The 21,913-nt window shown below is 51.2% G+C and overlaps 1 protein-coding gene and 1 long non-coding RNA gene across 4 annotated transcripts in view; one reads left to right on the top strand and one right to left on the bottom strand.

Moving 5' to 3' along the window:
* Window positions 1-1,686, top strand: part of LOC141371240 (uncharacterized) — a 10,716-nt gene extending 9,030 nt beyond the window's left edge. The window contains exons 2-3 of the long non-coding RNA XR_012376037.1: window positions 75-210; window positions 1,299-1,686. This is a non-coding gene — a long non-coding RNA (uncharacterized lncRNA). The remainder of the gene's footprint in view (window positions 1-74; window positions 211-1,298) is intronic.
* The window catches only part of NUMBL (NUMB like endocytic adaptor protein), a 23,727-nt gene extending 1,814 nt beyond the window's left edge, over window positions 1-21,913 (bottom strand). The window contains exons 1-9 of one of the 3 annotated variants that reach the window (XM_025854371.2): window positions 21,682-21,913; window positions 18,213-18,297; window positions 16,480-16,619; window positions 15,466-15,540; window positions 15,303-15,377; window positions 14,242-14,382; window positions 7,508-7,697; window positions 3,841-4,143; window positions 832-954 (exon numbers count right to left, since the gene is read on the bottom strand). In XM_025854371.2, the coding sequence (XP_025710156.2) occupies window positions 832-954; window positions 3,841-4,143; window positions 7,508-7,697; window positions 14,242-14,382; window positions 15,303-15,377; window positions 15,466-15,540; window positions 16,480-16,619; window positions 18,213-18,297; window positions 21,682-21,705 (1,156 nt within the window). In that variant the 5' untranslated portion in view covers window positions 21,706-21,913. Of the gene's footprint in view, window positions 1-831; window positions 955-3,840; window positions 4,147-7,507; window positions 7,698-14,241; window positions 14,383-15,302; window positions 15,378-15,465; window positions 15,541-16,479; window positions 16,620-18,212; window positions 18,298-21,681 lie in introns of all 3 variants that reach the window. The other 2 variants (XM_025854370.2, XM_073885438.1) reach the window with 2 other exon arrangements.

Below are 21,913 nucleotides of genomic sequence, written 5' to 3'. Positions count from 1 at the left end.
TAGGCTGGGGGTTGGATCCTGCAGCTGTGTGCCTTGCATCCAGCTCCGCTCCTCACTAGCTGTGTCGACTTCAGGGCAAACGGCTTAACCACCCTGCACCGTGGAATGATTCCGAAGTGCTCAGAAAATACGGTTCTGGGATTCTCAGGTCCTAAGATGGAAGAGTACCTGCGAGACTGACAATCACCAGCCCAGCTTCCCTTCTGATTGGTCAGTGCCAAACTTGTTACTAAATATTTTTACTAGCACCCTTAGTTCTGATTATTTTGACAATGTATCGTTTTGGGAGGCTAGGATTCTAAGATTGCATGGGTCTTTCTCAGAGTATACTCTACTGTTCCAACATAGTGAGCGAGGTTCGGGGGTTTTAAGGTTGTGCTTTTGAAGATTCTAGAGTTCTCAATTTATACTGCAGTTCCAAGTGCTTCCGTGGTTCTAGGATAAGCTCATGGTTCTAGGGTGATTCCAAGGTTTCATGGTTCCCAATCTGGAGGTTCTAACATCCTGTGATTCTAAAGCTGTAGGTTTCTAAATTTTATGGTTCTGAGACAGGAAGGTTTAAAATTGATCCCGTGGTTCTAAGCTGACCCCGTGATTCTCATGTTACCTCATGGTTCTAGGATGAACCCATGGCTCTGAGACCCTGGGATTCTAAGATGATCCAAGGCTCAAAACGGACTCCATGGTGCTAGGATGGGCCCATAGCCCTTAGATGATCCATGGTTCTAAGCTCGTGGGATTCCCAGGTTCCCGGCGTCTGGGAGGTAGCCCTGAATGGGGCTGCAGGTGGGCCACTGTGGGGTGGCTGCTGCAGGAGATGGGCTCGCTTACCTGCTGAGGCCGGTGGTGGCCCGGGTGCTGGGGCTCCGGTGCTGGCGAAGGACGAGCTGATCTGTGTGCACAGAGCATTGATGCTGTCACTGTCACTGGCACCGGGAGGCTCCATCTCGGGCACTGGGAAGTCAGGGAAGGGTGGAGGTCAGCGAAGAGGCCCAGGCCCTGCCCTCAACCCTGTGCGCTCAGGTGGCCCCCTCTGACGACCTGGGATCGTGGGGTGTGTGGGTCATGGGTCCACTCTGCAGGAACCAAACGGCTGTGATCATAAATAGGCTAACTCTGTGCAGATGTTATATCTGAGTGACACAACAGCCAAGTGGTATGGGACATGTGCTGGCTAAGAGTCACAGGGACCCCACAAACCAAGGAGGACCTTGAGATCTGGGTATAGCTACAAACCAGAAGAAATATTTTAAATGTTTACCAATATATATTAATTAAAAATATGTCCAACCACATAGATGGCAAGAGGACTGACTTGTCAGGATGGATGTTGGCCACACTGTTGTGCACTGGCTGGGGATCATTTGTCCGACTTTGGGTGGAGAAGCAGGGCCCTGTCCACCACACCTGGCCTGGCCAAGAGCATTCATCATGAGGGCAGAGATGCACCTGTTCCAGCCAGCCAGGAAAACCTGAGCGGGTATGGTGGCCTCACAAGGGCTTGGGATGAACAAAGGTGTCATCCGGATAAACAACAGAGGGGCGCCTGGGTGGCTCAGTCGGTTAATAAGGTCTGCCTTCGGCTCAGGTCATGATCCCACGGTCCTGGGATCGAGCCCCGCATCAGGCTCCCTGCTCAGTGGGGAGTCTGCCTCTCCCTCTCCCTCTGCTTCTCCCCCCACTTGTGCTCTCTCTCTCTCTCAAATAAATAAAATCTTCAAAAAATAAAATAAACAGTGTCATAAATGCAGAATATTAAAAAAAAAAAAAAACAAACACACCAAACAAACAACGGAGAAATGCCAGTGTGGTGTGATACCTCAGCAAGTGGTTGTCTCCAAGGGAACCTGTATGATGCTCCGATGAGCATCAGAAAGAAATCGGCTGTAGGGCTCCGAGGTGTGACGTGGGGGTGCCCAGGTGGGAAGGGCAGCGGTTTCCAGGTCAATTCTAGGACGACCAGTTTAGTCCAAATAGGTGTGCAGCTTTTTGAGGGTGTGACATCTCAGTGTGACCAAAACCCAGGCATGTGGCATCTTGCTTGTGCTTCCCAAGCGTGAGCCAATCCAGCCACCCCCGTGTGACACACGAATGTTTTTGCAATCGTGCGTGAATCTGAGATGTGACTTTCGAGTTTGCGTGAATCCAGGTGTGTGGTTTGTGAGTGTGTGTACATCCTCGTGGGCTATCTGGATACGTGCCCAAGTGTGTGTTTAATGGAAACATCGGCTTCTGTGACTTCCGAGGGTGTGTGACTTCTGAGTCACAATGAGTGTGTGACTTCTGTGTGTGGCACCCGTGACTCCTATGGATCTGAAAGTTCTGGGGGGCAGGTCACACCAAGCAAGTGTGCCACTGGTTCCAGGCGCATGAAGCTTCCATATCAGGGGGAGCCAGGGAGTGTGCTCGCGTCAGGCTGTATTAGGACAGCAAGTGCGAGGGTGTGTGACTGCCGAGGGACACAGCAGGACAGGGAACGCTTGTGCGTCACTCTCGACCGGCATTGGCATCTGCTCAGCAGTCACCTTTGGGGGCAGCCCAGCCTTCCGGACACAGATCAACACCTCCCACGCCAGTCCCCGAGGCCATAAGAGGTGGGCGTCTCCGATCTGGCATACGGAAGCAGGAGAGCGGCCCAGACCCTGTGACTTCACGGACAGCTGGGAGGAAAGGCAGCCCTCTTGTCTGTCTCCCTCGGGCAGAACACGGCACTGGGCCACCTCTCTTCCCCCTTTCCCACGCAGACGTGGCTTTTAGATCATGACCTATGCCACCTCTCTCTCCTTTTTCTAGCCTGTGGCAGACATGAGTAATCGAACACGATGCTTTTTCCCCACTGAACTCTGCTCGCCTTCCCCCTCACCTGGCCAGACCTCATGGCTAAGAGAGAGCGCTGGTCCTTGCAATTCCATCTCCCCTCTAAGAAAAACGGAACAGCTCCATTGCCTCTCCTAGCAGCACCCAGGGCAGACATGGCTAATCGATGATGATGTGTCACCTCTTTCTTCAGCACTGTCCCTGGAAGACATGGCTGGTCAACGATGATGGGTGCTGCCTCTGCCTGATCCTCTGCCTGCCAGTGACATTGCAAACCCGTCACTATGCTCCTTGACCCCTGACCCCCATGCTCATGTGTGCTCTTCACCTCCTGTCTCCACTGGCCAAATTCTGGGAGCCCCTCCTTGAGCTAACATAACTTCTGCTGCTCTCTCTTCTCCCTTATCCATGGCAACCTTCACTAATTAATCATATGGTGTGCCACCTCGCTCCTTTTTCTTGCTCATGGCAGACCCTGTCAGGAGATCGTACCATATGCTGTCATTCTGTTCTCCCTGCCCCAGGCAGACATTGTTAACCCATCACAATCCTCCCTTCGTCTGAGCCTGTATCCTTCATCTAGCTAGATCTTATGGCTCCAATGGCCAAATGCTTGGAGTCTCAGCCTCCTCCTGAGCAAACAATGGCATCTAGGCAGCTTCTCCCCTCTCCCGAGCCCTGGCAGACTCTGCTAATCAATTGTTGTGAAAGCCACCTCTCTCATGTCCCTAACCACAACAGACATTACGAATCGATCGAGGCTTGTGCCATCCTTCTGCGGTTCCTTGCCAATGGCAGACATTGCTAATCGATCATGATTTATACTCCCGCTCTCTCCCTTGCTGGCGGCAGATGGGGCTAATCGCCAATCGACCACGATGTGTTCCACCTCTCTTTCCTTTCCCCTGGCGGACAGTGCTAATCGATCAAGGTGTATACCACCTCTTCCCTCTCTGGTGCTTACTGCGGACGGCGGTATGGTATCGATCCTGATGTTCCTTCCCGCCGAGCCCCCGGGCTCACCTGTGCCCTTCACCTGGAAGTCAGTGCGGCGCTGCAGTGTGGATGGCAGCTCATTCAGCCGTAGGCTCAGCTGCCGTTTGAAAGGTGAGTTCTTCTGGCTGAGTGCCGGGAACCCACGGAAGGAGCCCTGGCGAACCAGCTGTTCCAGGGGGGCGTGGCGTCGGGGGATGGCGGCCGCACTGGTGCCTGCAGCCACTGGGGTGCCCGCCTCACCCTTCTCACCGGGGGATGTGGTGGCCGGGGTCGGGGACACGTGCCCAGGCTGGGCAGGGCCGGGCGCCGCAGTTGGGGCAGCTGCTGCCTCTGCTGGAGACATGGGGGAGACAGGTGGTTAGATACCCCACCTAGGTATTTGCTCCTCTCCCACCAAGTCCCCTTGGATCGTCTTCCAGTGCTGCCTTCCTCACCCACTATGTCCTGCCTGTCCTCACGACAGGCTGGTCAGAGCCCTGAAATGTTTCTCATCCCCACCACGCCAGTACCGCCTGCCCCAGGAGGCCCTCGGGGATTCCTCCTCCAACCTGACCTTCTGGGTCTCTCTCGCTTTCTGTCCCCAGTCTGGCTTTCTTTGCTGCTTCCGCTGTTTTCCCTTCTGAGACCTTCTGTCTCCCTTTCTGATTAATTTAACGAACACGTATTTGGTGCACGATGCATGTCTCAGGCATTGTTCCAAGTGCCCTGCAAGTATGGAGTCATTCGGTTCTCGCAACTACCCAGTGAGGCTGATATGAGCATTATCCCCATTTTACAGATGCGGACACCGAGGCCCAGCAATGGTAAGTGACTGCTGAAGCCACGATGCTAGGAAGGGACAGGCTGACTCCAGTCTGTGTCCTAAACGAATACCCTAATCCTGCCTCTCCCTCTGGCCTACTCTCTCCACATCATGCTATGTTCCTGTCATTCTGTCTTCAGTTCTCTCTTTCTCTCCACTTCCCACCATTCTTCCCATCTCAGGTACTCTGCCCCTTCCTCCAGTTGCTACTTAGCATTCTAGACCCAGCTTGGCACACTTCTTCCTCTGGGGAATTTTCCAGATTATTGCAGCCCCTCCCTATTTCGTGGAAAGCGCACTGCTCCATCACTCCTAAACTGGAAGGAGCTCCTTGTCGAAGGGCAAGCACGGTGCCTCGAGGCTGTAAATCAGCGCATCTACAGTGAAATGCTGGGTGGTATGTTCAGCAAATCACACCACACTCCGTAAACTCGCACTTTGCTGTGTAAGCTGTGAAGTGCCTTCTACATTGCAAAGTACCTAGAAATGATCACATCCTTTGGAAACAGCAAAACCCTTTGCAAACTCTAAAGCGAATGCACGTTCTTTGTAAATGCCAACAGCCTCTATAAACAGTAAAGAAATATCTGTCAACGCTGTGAAGAACCGTGTCATAAACACTAAAACATCATATACTCGATCAGGCCCTCTGTTAACTTCATTTTGTCATCTGCTTGGCAGATGGTAAAATACTTTACAAATTCAAATAGATGATGTAAACAGTAAAATACTTTGTAACCTGTGAAGAACTTGTAAATTTGTCAAGAGGTATGTAAATGGTCATGTAATTATACAAAGAAATATACTCTGGATGCTCTAATATTCTAGTGATAAAAACTTCTGTTTTCCTAACTTTTTAGTTAGAAATATTTTATTTTTATTTTTTTATTTGCATTTTTATTTTATTTTTATTTTTTTAAAGTTTTTATTTATTTATTTGACAGAGAGACATAGCGAGAGAGGGAACACAGGCAGGGGGAGTGGGAGAGGGAGAAGCAGGCTCCCGCCTGAGCAGGGAGCCTGATGTGGGGCTCGATCCCAGGACCCTGGGATCATGACCCGAGCCGAAGGCAGACGCTTAACGACTGAGCCACCCAGGCGCCCCATTTTATTTTTATTTTTTACTTTGTTTTGTTAGAAATATTTTAAACTTACAAACAAAATGTAATCATGGACTACTGAGCCCACATGTTCTCCTAACCTATGCTCCCCACAGTTAACTCATTTGATCTCTCTTCCCTTCTACAATTTTTTTTCTGTACCGTTTAAGTGCAAATTGTAGGCAACGTCCTTCACTCTAAAACCTCCAGCATATACCTCCTAAGAACAAAGACGGCCTCCTCCAGAACCACAGTACAATTAAGTCTAACGTGGGTACAAGACGATGAGCTAATCTGTGGTCCGTGTTCCAATGTCCCCAACTGCCCCGATCATGTCCCTTAGAGATGTTCTTTACAGATGGAGATCATCTAAGATCCAATTCAGGATCACACCCTGCATTTATTACTACTTGTCAAATCTCTTTAGCCTCCTTTAATCTGGGTCAGTTCCCCACTGTAAGTTCTTTGTAAATTTTAAAGCAGTGTTTTCCAAAAATTTATAAACTAGAATCCACAGTAAAAAAAAAAAAATACTGTGACTCAGAACACAGTATACTTATATTTTAAAAAACACACTGTTTTAGGGGTGCCTGAGTGGTTAGTTGGTTAAGTGACTGACTCGATTTTGGCTCAGGTCATGATCTCAGGGTTGTGAGACTGAGCCCAGTGGAGCCTGCTTGGGGTTCTTTTTTTCTTTTCCTTCCTAAGATTTTGAGAGAGGGGCACCTGGGTGGCTCAGTTGGTTAAGCGTCTGCCTTCAGCTCAGGTCTGATCCCAGGGTCCGGAGATCAAGTCCCGAATCGGGCTCCCTGCTCAGCAGGGTGTCTGCTTCTCCCTCTCCCTGTGCTTCTCCCCTCCCCCGCAGCTTGTGCTTTCTCTCTATCAAATAAATAAATAAAATCTTAAAAAAAAAAAAGATCTTTTATGAAGCACCTAGAATTTTTCAATTAAAAGAATATATTCTCTGGGTTCTGCTATGGCCCAGACAGTGTTAAAAAAATTTTTTTTTATTTGAAAGAGCACAAGCAAGAATGAGTGGGGGGAGGGGCAGAGGGAGAGGGAGAAGCAGACTTCCCGCTGAGCAGGGAGCTTGATGCGGGGCTCGATCCCAGGACCCTGGGATCATGACCTGAGCCGAAGGCAGACACTTAACCAACTGAGCTACCCAGGCACTCCCTGCTTGGGATTCTGTCTCCTTCTCTGTCTACCCCTGCTCACACTCTCTCTTCCAAGAAAATAATAAAAACCACACTGTTTTAGAATTTACAGAATATTTGCCACTTGCCTAGAATGTTAGAGATTACCAGATATTTTTCTTGATGGCAACCCAGAATAAGAAAAACCTTTCACACAGTAACCTGTCTCACACACAGACACACACAAAGACATACACTGAAATATGTGTATGTCTACAAATATGTGTATGTCTACAAAATAAAAGTATCATCGAACTACACTTACCTTAATACATTCAGCTAATCTGATATTTTCTATTCTTTTCTATTTCAGTTTTTTTCAGTGCCAGCCAGCCACAATCCACCGAGCTGACTTCACAAGCCATTAACTGGCCTTGATACACAATTTGAAATGCCTCTGAGCCTCCCTGACTTAGCAGATAATGGAGCGCTGGTGAGTTTTGCCGGGATCTGTGGCCTGCACAATATTGCCCAAATAAGTAAGCTCTATAAACTGTAACCAAACCCTGTGGTTGGTGCTGTGCTTTGTAAAGGGCAGACTCCCTGTGCTTCTGCCGCTCTGCCCCCAAACTGGATCCCCTCTGGGCAGCACCCACCTTTCTTTTTCTCGGGGGCTTCTCGCTCATTGGGCCGCCCGCCGCCTGAGAGGCGGAAGGAGCCCTCGCGGGCAAAGCTGGTGCGGCTGGCGTCGAAGGCGGCCGTGACCCCGCATTCCTTCTCCCGCCGCTGCTTCCGCTCTAGGCAGGCTGCAAAGGCACAGCCCACGGCGTGGCTCAGCCTCTCGCCCTGTGGGAAGACAGGTCAGGCCGGGTGTGGAGGCGGTGTTGTGCAGGCTGGATGCCAAAGCCCTGGGTGCCACCCGCTCGGCGTGTCGGGTGATCCTGGACAAGTCCCCCGCCCCCACCTCGGGCCTCAGTGTGCATCTGCACCAGGAGGGACACAGATGACAGCTCCCGGTGAAAACAGCCAGAAACAAGAGTGCAGTGCTGTATGGCTCCCTTTATATGAAGTTCTAGAACCAGCAAAACTAATCTTGGTGAAAAAAGTCCGAAGCGTGGCTATTCCTTAGGGGGTAGGGGTCGGGGTGGGAACTCACTGGGAAGGGGCAGGAGGCGTTGGCTGGAGTGGAGGAATGTTCTAGGTCTTGATGGGGGCTTGGGTTGCACAAGTATATGTAGTCGTTAACATACTTGGGTCTGTGCACAGCATGTATTTGACTTTAAAAGAAAATGAGCAGGAAATGAATGAATTCTACTTCATGGTATGCATGCTGGAAATGTGTGTGGGGGGAAGTATTCTGATGTCTGCAACTTTGAAATGCATCAGAAATGGGATGGACAGATGAGTGATAGAGTAAGCACAGACAGACCTAATGGCAGGATCTGGGTGGTGGGTGTACAGGGGACTGGTTACAAGTCTTTCGGCTTCCCTGCGTGCTTGAAAACATTTTGTCATAAAACCTTGGGGGTGAAAACAACAGCCCCTGTTGAGTGCCTACTTGAGAGGCTCCAAGGCCGCAATGATGCTGGCTTCCTGCTTTCCAGCTGTGTGTTCTCAAGAGATCCACGTCACCTCTTGGTGCCCAAGCCTCCTTGTTAGGGCCCTAATGGCACTCACTTAACAGGGTTGTTGCAAGATTTATCTATGAACTAATATATGCAAGGCACACAGCACAGGGAGCCAGCCCAAGAGCCAGGCACAGGGAAACACCACATAGGTGTCCCAGTAAATCTGTCCATCCTTTGTCGGAATCCTCACAATCTGCCAGGAGGTGGATATGCTTATGAACCCATTTTATAGACAAAGAAACTGAACCTTAGTCAACACACCCATTACACTAAGTGAGTGGCAGAATTAGGATGAGAATGAAATTGATCTGACTTCTGTTTCCTAACCAAGATGCTCAGCCACCTTTTAAAGATAAACTTGGGGACAAAAATCCTCAACAAAATACTAGCAAGCTGAACTCACCAGCACAGGAAAAGGGTTATGCACCATGATCAAATGAGATTTATCCCAGAAATGCAAGGTTGGTTCAACATATGAAGATCAATCAGTGTAATACACCACATTAACAGAAAGACGGAAAAAAGCCACACAATCATCTCCATGAATGCCGAGAAAGTATTTGACAAAATCCAGCCCCTTTTCATGATAAAAAAAAAAGCTGAAATAATTTGGAATAGAAGGGAACTTCGTCAACCTGATAAAAAGTCACAGCTAACATCATACTCGATGGTGAAAGAGTGAAAGCTTTTCCCTAAGAACAGGAACAAGACAAGGATACCCATTTTCTTTTTTTTTTTTCCCCCAAAGATTTATCTATTTGAGAGAGTGAGAATGAGAAAGAGAGAGAGCACATGAGAGGGAGGAGGGTCAGAGGGAGAAGCAGGCTCCTTTGCTGAGCAGGGAGCCTGATGTGGGACTCGATCCCGGGACTCCAGGATCATGACCTGAGCCGAAGGCAGTCACCCAACCAACTGAGCCACCCAGGCGCCCAAGGATGCCCATTTTCATCACTTCTATTCAACACTGTACCAGAAGTTCTAGCTAGAGTAATTAGACAAGAAAAAGAAATAAAGGCATCCAAATTGGAAAGGGAGAAATAACATTAGCTCTATTTACAAATGACAATCTTATATATAGAAAATCGTAGAGAATCCACAAAGGAACTATTAGTGGTAATAAATGAATTTGGCAAAGCTGCAGGAAACAAGATCAACACACAAAAATCAGTTATACGTATCTACACTAACAGCGAACAATCCAAAAATGAAGTTACAACAATCCCGCTTACAACAGCATCTAAAATAATAAAATGGGGGCGCCTGTGTGGCTCAGTTGGTTAAGCATCCCACTCTTGATTTCGGCTCAGATCATGATCTCAGGGTCGTGAGATGGAGCCCTGTGTCAGGCTCTGTGCTGGGTGTGGAGCCTGCTTAAGATTTTTTCTCTCTCTCTCTCCCTCTGCCCCTCCCCCCCATGTGCATGCTCTCTCTCTCTCGAAAAATAAAATAAAATAAAATAAAATAAAATAATGGTTAGGAATAAATTTAACCAAAGAAGTCAAAGACATGTATGCTGAAAACAAACACTGCTGAAAGAAATTAAAGAAGACCTAAATAAATGGAAATACATCCCATGCTCATGGATTGGGAGATTTAATATTGTTAACAATAGCAGTATTTCCAAAGTAGTCTATAGATTCAATGCAATCCCCACTGAAATCCCAATAGATTCTTGTAGAAATAGAAAAGCTGACCCTAAAATTCACATGGAATTGCAAAGGACCCAGAACAGCCAAAGTAATTTTGAAAAAGAACAAAATAAAAGAACTCACACTCCCTGATTTAAATAGCACTCCAAAGCTACTGTAATCAAAATAATGTGATACTGCCATAAGGATAACATATAGATCAATGAAATAGAATTGAGAGCCAGATAATTGACCTACACATCTATGGTCAATTGATTTTCAGTAAGGGTACCAAAACTTCAATGGAGAAAGAACAGTCTTATTAACAAATGGTGCTAGGACAACTGGATATCCATATGGAAAAAATAAAGTTGGACCCCTACTTCACACCATTTACAAAAATTAACTCAAAATGGACCAAAGGCCTAAATGTAAGAGCTAAAACTATAAAGCTTTTAGAATAAAACATGGAGTAAATCTTCATGACCTTAGATTTGGCAATGGATTCTCAGATATGACACCAAATACACAAATGACAAAAGAAAAAAAGATAAATTGAACTTCATCAAAATTAAAAACATTTGTACATCAAAGGACACTATCAAGAAAGTGAAAAGAAACCACAGAATGGGGGGAAATTTTTGCAAATCATATAACTGATAAGTATCTAGTATCCAGAATATATAAAAAGTTCTTACAACTCAACAATAAAAAGACAAACAACCCAATTTTAAAAATATAGGTAAAGGATTTGAATAGACATTTCTCCGAAGATATACAAATGGTGAATAAACACATAAAAAGAGTCTCAACATCATTAGTCAGTTGAGAAATGCAAATCAAAACCACAGTGAGATACCACTTCACACCTACTAGGGTGGCTATAATTTTTTTTGTGTGTGTGTATTTATTTGACAGAGAAAGTACAAGCAGGGGGAGCGGCAGGCAGAGGGAGAGGGAGAGGGAGAAGCAGGCTCCTGGCTGAGCAGGGATCCCAATGCAGAGCTCGATCCCAGGACCCTGGGAGCCGAAGGCAGAGCCTTAACCAACTGACCCACACAGGTGCCCCTAGGGTGGCTATAATTAAAAAAAAAAAAAAAAAAAGGAAAGTATTAAGTGCTGGCCAGGGAGTGGAAAAATTGGAACCCTTGTACTTTGCTAGTGGGAATGTAAAACTGTGTAGCCTCTGTGGAAAACAGTTTGGCAATTCCTCAAAAATTTAAACATAGATCTAGCATATGATCTAGCAATCCAGCTTCTAGATATAGACCCCAAAAGTATTAAAAACAGGTATTCAAACAAATACTTGTGTACCAATGTCCATAGCAGCACTATTCACAATATCCAAAACGTAGAAACCACCCGAATGTCCATCAATGGATGAAAAGATAAACAACATGTAATATATCCACACAATGGAATATTACTCAGCCATAAAAAAGTACTGACATGCTACAATGAGGATGAACTTCAAAAACATGATGCTAAGAGAAAGAAGCCAGTCGCGAAAGACCACATACCATATGACTCAGTTTGTATGAACTATCTAGAAGAGGTAACTCCACAGAGACAGAAAGACTAGCCGTTGCCAGGCTTGGGGAGGAGGGTGTGGGGCAAAGGGAGCAATGGCTCAATGGGTCTGAGGTGACTTTTAGGAGCGATGAGAATATTGGCAACTAGAGAGAGGTGATGAACGAACAAAGTTGAGAGCGTACTAAATGCCACTGAAGTGTATGTTTCAATCTGATCAATTTCATGTGAATTGCACCTCAAAAAATAAAGTTACACTTGGGGAATCCTGGGAGTTCTGCTGCTTAAGGCTTCAAACCCAAGGCTCAGAAGTGGAAGGGAATGCAGAGAAGGTCACGTTCTTTACCCAGAGGAGATGGTCTTGCTCTTTTCTTGCTTTGATTCTTTCCCCCAAGTACTTTTCAAGATTTTATTTTATTTGAGACAGAGTGAGAGAGAGAGACAAAGAACACAAGGAGGGGGATGGGCAAAAGGAGAGGGAGAAGCAGACTCCCCACTGAGCAAGAAGCCGGATGCGGGACTCGATCCCAGGACTCTGAGATCATGACCTGAGCTGAAGGCAGATGCTTAACTGACTGAACTACCCGGGCGCCCCCCATCCCAAGTACTTTTCAAATGACAGCAACTATTCCTAGTGACTGAACACGTGTTATGGGACTCTGAGTAGAACTTTCTGGGTGTGATCCTAACGAATGCTTCCCCAACACACCTGTGAGCAGCCACTGCTAACACCCCCATTTCACGGAGGAAGAGACTGAGTCCCTGAGAGGAAAGTCACTCGGGCTTCATGTCCCACAGCTAGGTGGTATGACACTGAATCCACACTAATCATGTGGCCACGTGTTTTCCAAAAATAGCCACAGCAAAATTCTGGCAACTTCCAGAATTTTGTCACTCCCCTATCAGAGGTGGAGTCTGTGTTCTCCCCGCTTAGCCTGGGAAGACCTCTGCGAACGTCTGGACAAACAGAATCCCACAGAAGCAAGGCTGTGTGGTTTCCAAGACCAAGACCAAGACCAAGCAGGTGCAAGCTCTCTCATTCTCTCTACTCACTTTGGAGCCCTGTGCCACCATGTAAGAAGTCCAGCTCTCCTGACCCCCCCTGCCAGAGAGTCCTTGTGGAGAAGTCCTGAGATATGTGAAGAGTAGGGATATCCAGCTGGACTCCTGGGGTTACAGCTCCAAACACCATCAGATTGTAGCAGCAATAAGAGACCCTGCACCCAGCCCCACCCAGCTGAGCCTCGTCCAAATCCCTGACCTACAAAACCCCTGAGAGATAATAAATGACTGTCACTTTAAGCCACTAAACGTTGGAGCAATTTGTTACGCAGCAACAGATAGCCAATACAGCTTAGCCTGCTATGCTCAGGAAATATGCAGTTGCTCGAGGCTCTGGTTTCTGAGATCTCCATGCTAGCCCCTGGCAGGCACTCACCAGTACTGACTAATCCATCCCGACACTCTCACGTTGGTTTTCCACATCCGGTTTGAGGTCTGAGAGTGTGTGTATGAGTGAGGAAGTTGGGGGTACTGACCAGTTTTGGGAGTTCGGAGCTCTTGGGGTGGGGATTTCTGAAATACGAAGGAATCCCGTGAAAATCTGAGAGGGGTACGTGTTGTTTTACTTGCCCAGTATCCATTCCCCTTGCTTTTGATAACAGCACCCCAAACTCCCTTTGGGGAGCTCCTCCTCCATGTTGGATAAGTCAGTCTGTGTGCTCCACGCTCCCTGGACCAAGGGGAGGCCTGACCCAAGCCAGGCCAATCCCATACCTTCTTGTCAGAATTTTAACCTGGGACACTGGGAAGCTGGATTTATCTCTGCAGCAGTGCAGTGGAAGGAACCTCCCTCCTTTATGTAGCTGGAATGAAGATGCAAAGGCTGGAGCATGTGCACCCATTTTGGATCATGGAGTGGAGGCCACACTCCGGTGCCACAACAAGATAAAGGAGCTGTAGCCCTTGATGGGCAGAGAGGAGCCACACCAATCGTGCACTGCCTGCCTCTGGATGTCTTTCACATGAACCAGGGACAAACTTCTATCTCACTGAAATGACTGGCAGCTGGGGGTTTTCTGTCACAGCCTCAGAAACCTAACTAAGAGAATGTTTCTGAGAAGACAGTCCATTTGTGGCTCCCATCAGATTCTCGGCGGGGACCTTGACGCAGACACAGTGAATCGAGGCTAAAAGAAGAGTGGGTACCCTGGGGGTATCATTGAGAAGGGCCCGAGGGACCAGCTGGGGGCAGGAAACTCTCTAAAACTTGGCCTGGCTGGGGTTTTTATGTAAGCACAAGTTTATGGAGCCCTGCCCAGACCACCTGTGCACGTTACTATATGCATACGACCCTCATAAAAATCAAAAATAAGAGAAACATGCAGAACTATGGATAATGAGAAAGATGATAATGTTTTCCTGGGCGCTTCTGATGTGCCAACCGTCATTCCAAATACTTTGTATTAACCCCCTCCAGCCTCCCCATACTCCTCAAAGTTAGGAGCTGTGAGGACACAGGGCAGAGAGAGGAGGGGTGAGTGGCTGGCCCGACGCCACAGGAGAGGAGTCAGCCAGCTTCCTCCCGGTTTTGGTGATACTCACAGAGTCCTTGAGCGCCAGGAAACAGTGGCAGATCCAGCGGCGGGTGGTCCCATCCCGGCAGATGTAGGAGAAAGCCTTGTCCAGGTTGCGGTCAGGGGCACAAAAGGAGACCTTTTCAATGGTCTGGTCTACCAGCAGGTCCTGGATGGTGGCCGGGGAAACCAGGAGAGGAACTTGAACTATCTTTCATGTATTCATTCAGCACTCCCTTAGTGTCTGCTCTTTGTCCTGTCCTGAACGGGGTGGGGGACGCCACACTCATTGAAACAGAGGTGGGCCCTGCTTGAATGGGGCTCCCCCGTTAGTGTGGGACTCAGGCCCATCACCAGAGAGAGACACAGGCGAGGCGTCAGGGCCGGGATGGGGGCCGCGAGGAGGGACTGGTGGGAGCCACGAGGAGGTGCCCAACTCAGCTTGCTAAGGAGATGGGCCGAGCTTCCTGGAAGAGGTATTAACTAGGCAAAAAGGCAGGGAACGGTCTTTCTGCACTCAGGAACCGCCTGTGCAAAGCCATCAATCCTGTTTAGTTGTTAACCTAACTCTTGTCATGTGCTGCTGCCTCCTTGGGCAGTCTCTGGGCCGAGAAATCAACAGTGAGCAAACATACTCAGATCCTGGCCGCATGCACTGACAATAAACCCAGAACAGCTGACATCCACTGATCTGAGCACAAATACTGCACCAGGCACCGTTTTACGCTGCGTGCACCTACCTTCTCATTTAGGGCAGGCTCCATGTTTATCCTCATTTCACAGATGAGGCAACTGAGGCCCGGAGGGGTTAAATCTCATACTCTGGGTCACCCAGCAGATACGTGGGTGAGCTGGGATCCGAGCTAAGACGGCTGTTCCCTATCTGTGCCAGCTTATAATAACTGCAGGACTCAGTCCTGAATTACGACTACGAGGTGTGCCAAGATGTTGCGGGAGCACATGGTCTAGAAGGCCCCGGAGGGAGGGACCATCCTGGAGGTGGGTGGGAAGGCGTCCTAAGCCCCGATTCAAGCCGGGGGGAGGCGAGGGGCCCACCGGTGCCCCCTACCACCCCCACAAGCCTCCTACCTTGGTCTTGTCGTCCACCACTCGGAGCCCGTCGGCTGACACCCAAAGGACAGACTTCACGGACTTCCGGCCCATCTGGGGCGGGGGAGGAGGATAAAGGGCCTGGTCAGGGCTGCCTCCTGGGGTCTGAGCTGGCCCCCTCCCAGCTCCACCCCTCACTTACCGCCTTCAGCTTCTTCACGGCATCTTCACACACATGCATCCCCCGGGACTCTTCCACCTCCACATGGCCCAGGTACTTGGCAGGGAGGAGATGGGAGCATGGAAATCAGCACAGTAATACCTTCCCAGTGTCCCCTGAGCAGCTGCGATGCAAGGTCCCTCGCCCATCATACATATGAATCCACTCTGCACCTCAGCCCTGTGAGGCGGGTACTCTGCTCCCATCCCAGATATACAGATGAGGATGCTGAAGCAGGCGTCCTGATTCCCACCTTGCCTCTATTCCCAGGCCTTAACACATTACCCTCTTCCTTCTGGGCGCCAATGTCTGCATCTCTGGGTCTCAGGACTGGCCCACCGATGACCGATGGGAGCTGGGGTATGCTCACCCCAGCGCCCTCACCCTGTGGCCGGGATGGCTCTATTTCCCAGCATTCTTCCCCAGGGGTACTGGGGTGCCCACAGCTGCAGGTTAGTGATACACCCTTTACAGGCTGCCTACCCTTCCTCAGCCCCACCAGCATCACCAGCATCTCCCACACCTCCAGATGGACCCCTCACACTCCATGACTGCTTCTGGGGGAAGGGAAACACAGTGGTTGTGACCACAGCCGATGGGGGTGGAGTTGGGATTTGAACCTGAATCCTGCTGTCTCCCTCACAGAAGCGCAGTGTGTGTTGTGAAGAGTCATCCAGTGCCTTGTGCAAATTGTGAGCTCCCACAGAATAGGGTGACTCCAGGAAGAAGTTACACACCCCCCCGCCCCCGCTCCCCAGATAATACCTTCCCGGTACAAGAGAATATGTGTTGGGTTTTGATCCCGTCTTTGAGGGGCCCAGACCTTGGGGTCGTGCTCCAGCAGGCTCCACAACTCTTTGGGAATGTGACCTCTCTTCTGTACAGGACGGGGCCTCAGCCATCCCGCCCAGCACCAGGGACCTGCGAGCTCACAGCTTCTGCCGGCGGCCCGCCCACATCCCCGCCCACATCCCCGCCCGCGCCCCGCCCACTCACCCTGACCGGGAAGCTGCACGTGCCCTTGCGCACCGCGTCCTCGTCTGCTTGCCACTGGTGGGGGCGCGACGCCTCGGGCACGTAGGCTGGTTTCCGCCGCCGCAGGCTCTGTCGTAACTTATTCATGGTGCCCGCGCCTTCTGGTGACACAGGACAGGGGCACGCAGGTTAAGGGCGGGGGCCGGAGGCATGGGCTCCAGGGGGATGGATACAGTGCTCAGGAAACATGGGGTCAGATAACGTGGGATTTGGGTTACAGGGTTGGGGGGGATCACTGGGTCAAAGAACATGGCATTCAGGGAACATGCATCAGCAACAGTCAGGGGACGGGGAAGGCAGGGGAATGCCAGAGTCAGCAGTGGGGCTGCAGAAGAAAAACTTGGGGCCAAAGTACATGGAGGCCTGGGATGGAGGGGGTCATGAATCACAGCTTTTAGCAGTCTGGAGATTAGGGATGTGAGACAGTCAGGAGGTATGAGGATCCAAACTATTAGGGAGTCAAGACATTGGAGGGCACAGGGGTTAGAAGGCGTAGCGGCCATGGGTCATGAGGCCAGGGGTTTTAGGGGTAGGAGGTCAGGGGATGAGATGGTCAGAGAGCATGAGAGTTGCGAGTTGCATGCATGCGTTCGATGTGGGGAGACTCAGAAAGTCCAAGGATTGAGGTCCAGAACCCAAGCCAGAGGGTGTGGGGGCTGGGGGCTTATCTCTGTCCCTCTGAGATCCGCCCCTCTGTCAACTGTGTCTAGTCAAAGGCAGGAGCCCCCCGGGGGGGTGTACACCTGTGAGCATCAGATGAAGGTGGGGGAGTGGAGGTGGTCACAGTGGAGGTGGGGACAGTCTTCACTGACTGATAAGCCATCCTGACAGTCCCAGGAGGAGCATGAGGGGCCAACCACGACAGAGCACCACCAGCAGATGGGGTGTGTGTGTGTGTGCAAGCGAGTGTGCAACTGGTGTATTCCTGAACAGTGTCTAGATCTGAGCATGCAGCGATAATCTATGAATGTATTTCTGAAGATTGTATGTACAGAAGGACACAGGTCTGAGAATGGTTGTCTGTGAAAGTGTGTCTGGGAGTGCTGTCTGTGAGGGGGTCAGTGTCCAAGAGTGTGGTTGTTGTCCGTAAGTGAAGGTCCTGGAAGGTTGTTGCTGAAGGGTATTTAACTGTGAGAGTGGTCATGGACTGTGTGTCAGGGAACATGCCTGTGAGCATGTGTCTGAGCACGAAGTTGTTGTCTTCGAAAGGGTGTGTCCATGACTGTTGCTTTTGAAGCTGTGTGTCTGTGTGCGGGTGTGGCTATTGTCTTTGATAGCTGTCACCTAGGACAGTGTGTGACTGAGTTCTCAGAGAGTCCGTGTCTCTGGCCAAGAATGCCGCTGTTGGTGGTGAGGCCGTGTGTCTGTGGCTTTTGTTTGGGAGGGTGTGTGTGTCAGAGTGTGTAGCTGTTGTAGTGAGTGTGGGTTCATGCATGTTGTTCTGAGGGTGTGTCTCGGCCACCGAGTATCTGGGTAGATGTGTGAGAACAGGAGGTTGTTGTCTGAGAGTGTGTTCATGAGTGTTATTTGTGAGGGTGTGATTGACGGTCACTGAGTGTGCAGGGAAGACATTCGAAGGTGTCCACTCATGAGTGTGATTAAGCCCGTGTGAGCACAGGGACAGTTCCCCCGGTTGTGCGAGGCAGACCCACGCACTCACTCAGCCCTTGCCCTGGCCCCAGCTGGTCACTCACCTGGCTCCGTCCTGGAGGTTTCGGGGGGCCCCGGGGCCCCACAGGGGGCTGGGGGCAGATGTGGCTCAGGCCTCCTGGGTCCGCCCTGCCCAAGGAAGGGAGGAGAAGGTGAGAAACTGGCTTGGGTTGGGGCTCAGTCCCCTACCTGACCCCCTCTGACAACAGCCAAACCCCCCCCTCCATCTCAGGCTCCCTGATGAGAGCCCCGGTTGTCATAGCAACTGTTACTAGGGAGACCAGGCACCTGGTAGCAATGGCCCGGGAATGAGTAGGTGTGTTTCGGGGGGGGGCATGTGTTGGGGATGTCCTGGCCTCAGGAGGCCCTCAGTACCCAAGGGGATGGTGTGAAGAGGGAGTGGCCTTGACCCCTAGACACATGTCCAGGCTACACATAAACATACTGTCACATGTGTGCACGCATGCAACTCAGGTCTACAGTTGTCCCCAGCCCCTGGGCACAGAAACCACATAGCCGCACACGCCGCATCACATAGACACACGTAAACGGCGTCAGCCGCTATCACTGGCTGGTCACATATCTGTGTTCACAGACACAGACGTTTGTCCATGTGAATAGCAAGCCCCAGCCTGCCCAGGCGCTGCCACGAACATCTGGTCACATCAACTACTGGATGTTTGGTCGCTTCTTGTTTTCTCTGCCACATATGGAGAGCCAGGCCCGGGCACACGCACCGGAGCAGGACTCACTCCCAGTGACATCTCCTCAGGCCCCCGCCCGACACACTCGTGTTGCAGCACCTACAGTCACACCGGTCAGAGGTCGCCCATTAGCACAGAGTCACGCACGGACATGGTCCCAGCCACACACACCTGTCACACGTGGCTCCACTGCTGCCCAATGACGTGGTCATGGGTGCACGCAGACACACCGACACACATTCGGTCCCACCCCGCCACAGCCACAGGTGCTTCACGGTCACACACCCAGTCACAGGGACACACGTGTGGTCACAGCATCAGCCACACCTAACATGGAGAGTCCTCCCCAGCCAACCACACACAGAGACACGGGCGGCCCTAGCCTGTGCGGGATAGAGGACCAGGCACGCACACTGAAGACATGCACAGAACCACCCAGAAACGACTGTCCCTTGGGATGGCCATGCTCAGGTACGGCCAGACAGTTCCAGCCATATGCATTTCAGAAATGGCCGTGTGTGCCAAGCCACACAGCATCAGTGTCCACGTTACCCAGCCATACACCCTGGCCATGACACAGTCCCCCAGTGTCCCATCCCCGGCTGCACATGTCACCCCATCACAAACACACAGCCTCTCTTAACGCAAACACACAGGTCACAGGGTGAAGCCTGTGGCCACATACAGTCACAGCGCCATGTGGACAGATGCACAGTATCTCACACAGAGAGACATCAGCACACAATTTCTACGTCACACGTCATAAGCACACAGTGATGAAGAGACAGAACTCAGAAATGCGGTGACCCAGACATAGGGCTTATAGCTGCGTCTACACAGAAGACACAGTTCCTGGTAGAGCCATGTACGCGGTCAGGAGAGTCACCCGGTTACCAAATCACCTAGATGGAAACCCATGTGGTCCAGCACGCACACAGGGACACACACACACACCAGACAGCCACATGGCTATAGACACGCGTACTCTCTCAGGCCATGACATACACTTAAGTACATAGAATCACCCAGGGTCGCAGACATGCAGGTCACACACAAATTTAGAAGCCGCAATCACCTATACCCCCCCCCACACACAGTATCTGGTGCCACCACACACAGACACAACTAGAACTTGAGTCACACACGATGAAATAACCCTCTATTAATACTCAGTCAGGGGTTCAGACCCCTACTCCAATCTTTCCCCCAAATCACACGCAGACACAACTATAAATGCACACAGTCACTTAGTATCAACACACAGAGCTAGATGGAGACATAGATGTGACCGTGAACACACAACCATTGTCCTACACGTCACAGGGCCATCACACAACCGGGCACAATGTGTCTTCATATATAATGGCAGTCACATACCCAGAGTTGCAGGAACAGTTGTGTGTCACATAGACATATGTGTGACCCACATATACGATCAGTTATAGATGCAACCGCAAACATTCACAAATCACTGGGAGAGTGGCACATGGCCATGGAGTCATAGACACAACTCCACGTACACAGTCCCAACTCCACCCACAGCTTGTCGGCCACACACTTGCCCAACCCCAGACCCAACACACACACTGTCACAGCCCAGTTATAGTTACCAAAGCACACACCCAGGGTCACAAAAGATGTAATCACAGACACAACCACACAGTCACAACCATGCACACGCACACTCAAACACAGACTAAAAAGTACAGGGTTCTGCACAAGGAGTAGCTGTCACACACACAGAGTCACACAAATGCTGGGGTCACACACAGACACCATCGTACACATTACTAGACACAACCACAAGCACAAAACACAGACACAGGCACAGGATTCCTCAGAGTCACCAGCTCCAGTGCACACACACACACAGCCACAGTCACACAAACACCGGGTCACACTCTTAGCCACCTCCCTATCGCTTGCATCCCCCCTTCCCCCCAGGTACCACACACAAAGCCGCCCGTCACCCGCAGACGCTGCAGACAGACAGGGCTGCACTGGGTCCCTGGGGAGCCGCCCCCCCCCCCCCCGCCCCTAGCCTGAATCTTGGAGCCTGGGGGGCCATACCCAGGAGAGGGAGGCAGCACATTGTATGCGGGTGGGGCCACTCCCAGGCCCCTGGGCAGCCCCAGGGACCCTTGACCAAGCCTTTGGGGGTTGCCTGAAATTTCCCTATTTTATTCAGGCTGGGTGGGGGGTGGAGTCCCAGGCAAAGGGACCTTGTTTTGAGAAGGGGCTATTCCTGGGACGCCGCCCAAGGATTGGGAGGGATGCTATGCTCAGGACGTCTCTGAGGCCTGGGTACAGACTGTGCCTGGAATCCCCCCCAGGCCTTGGCTTGGTGGGGAAGCTGTGCCCAGGGACCCCCATCCTCAACACCTTGTCTAGAGGGTTGTTGTGCTCAGAGACCACCTCAGGCAGGGAGGGGTAAGGATTGCGTCTGCTCTGGAACGGCCTCCTGGAGGCCTTGGCCTGATGTGGGGTTGTGTCCTGGACCCCATCCCCAAAACCTTGCCCAGGGAGTTGTACCTAGAATCTGTCCCCCGTCCTTGATTTTTTTTTTTGAGGGGCAGGTCTATGTCCAAGATCCCTATTTCCAGGGCCTTGGCAAGAGAGGGCCTGTGCCCCAGACCCCAGTCTCTCAAGCTTTGGCTTGGAGGGGGCCTGTTCTGGACCCCCACCCAGACCCACCCTCCCCAGCCTTGGCACCCTCTCTCCATCCGGGCGCCGCGGCCGCCTCCCACCCTCCGCCACATCAGCAGCGGCGCCGCCCCCCACCCCAGTCCCCCTCTCCCGCCCTTCTCACGCTGGCCGCCGCGCTGCGGGACATCCAGGGCCCGGGCGCCCCCGCCTCCCGCGGCCCCGGCTGGGCCCGGATCCCCGAGCGCTGCTGCTCCTGTGGCGGCGGCGACGGCGGCGGCGGCAGCTCGGTCTGACGCCGGCCGGGGCCGGGGGCCGGGGGATGGTGCGGGATGCACGCGCGCGAGCCTGCTCCGCTCCCCGGGAGGATTCCGTTCCGGGGGCGGGGGAGCGCCCCT

The sequence above is a fragment of the Callorhinus ursinus genome, unplaced genomic scaffold (assembly GCF_003265705.2).
Source record: "Callorhinus ursinus isolate GAN/ISIS: 27379988/994484 unplaced genomic scaffold, GSC_fseal_2.0 scaffold61, whole genome shotgun sequence".
Taxonomy (NCBI): domain Eukaryota; kingdom Metazoa; phylum Chordata; class Mammalia; order Carnivora; family Otariidae; genus Callorhinus; species Callorhinus ursinus.
The sequence above is the reverse complement of the archived record's forward strand: the minus strand, read 5'-3'. Positions and strand labels throughout refer to the sequence as shown.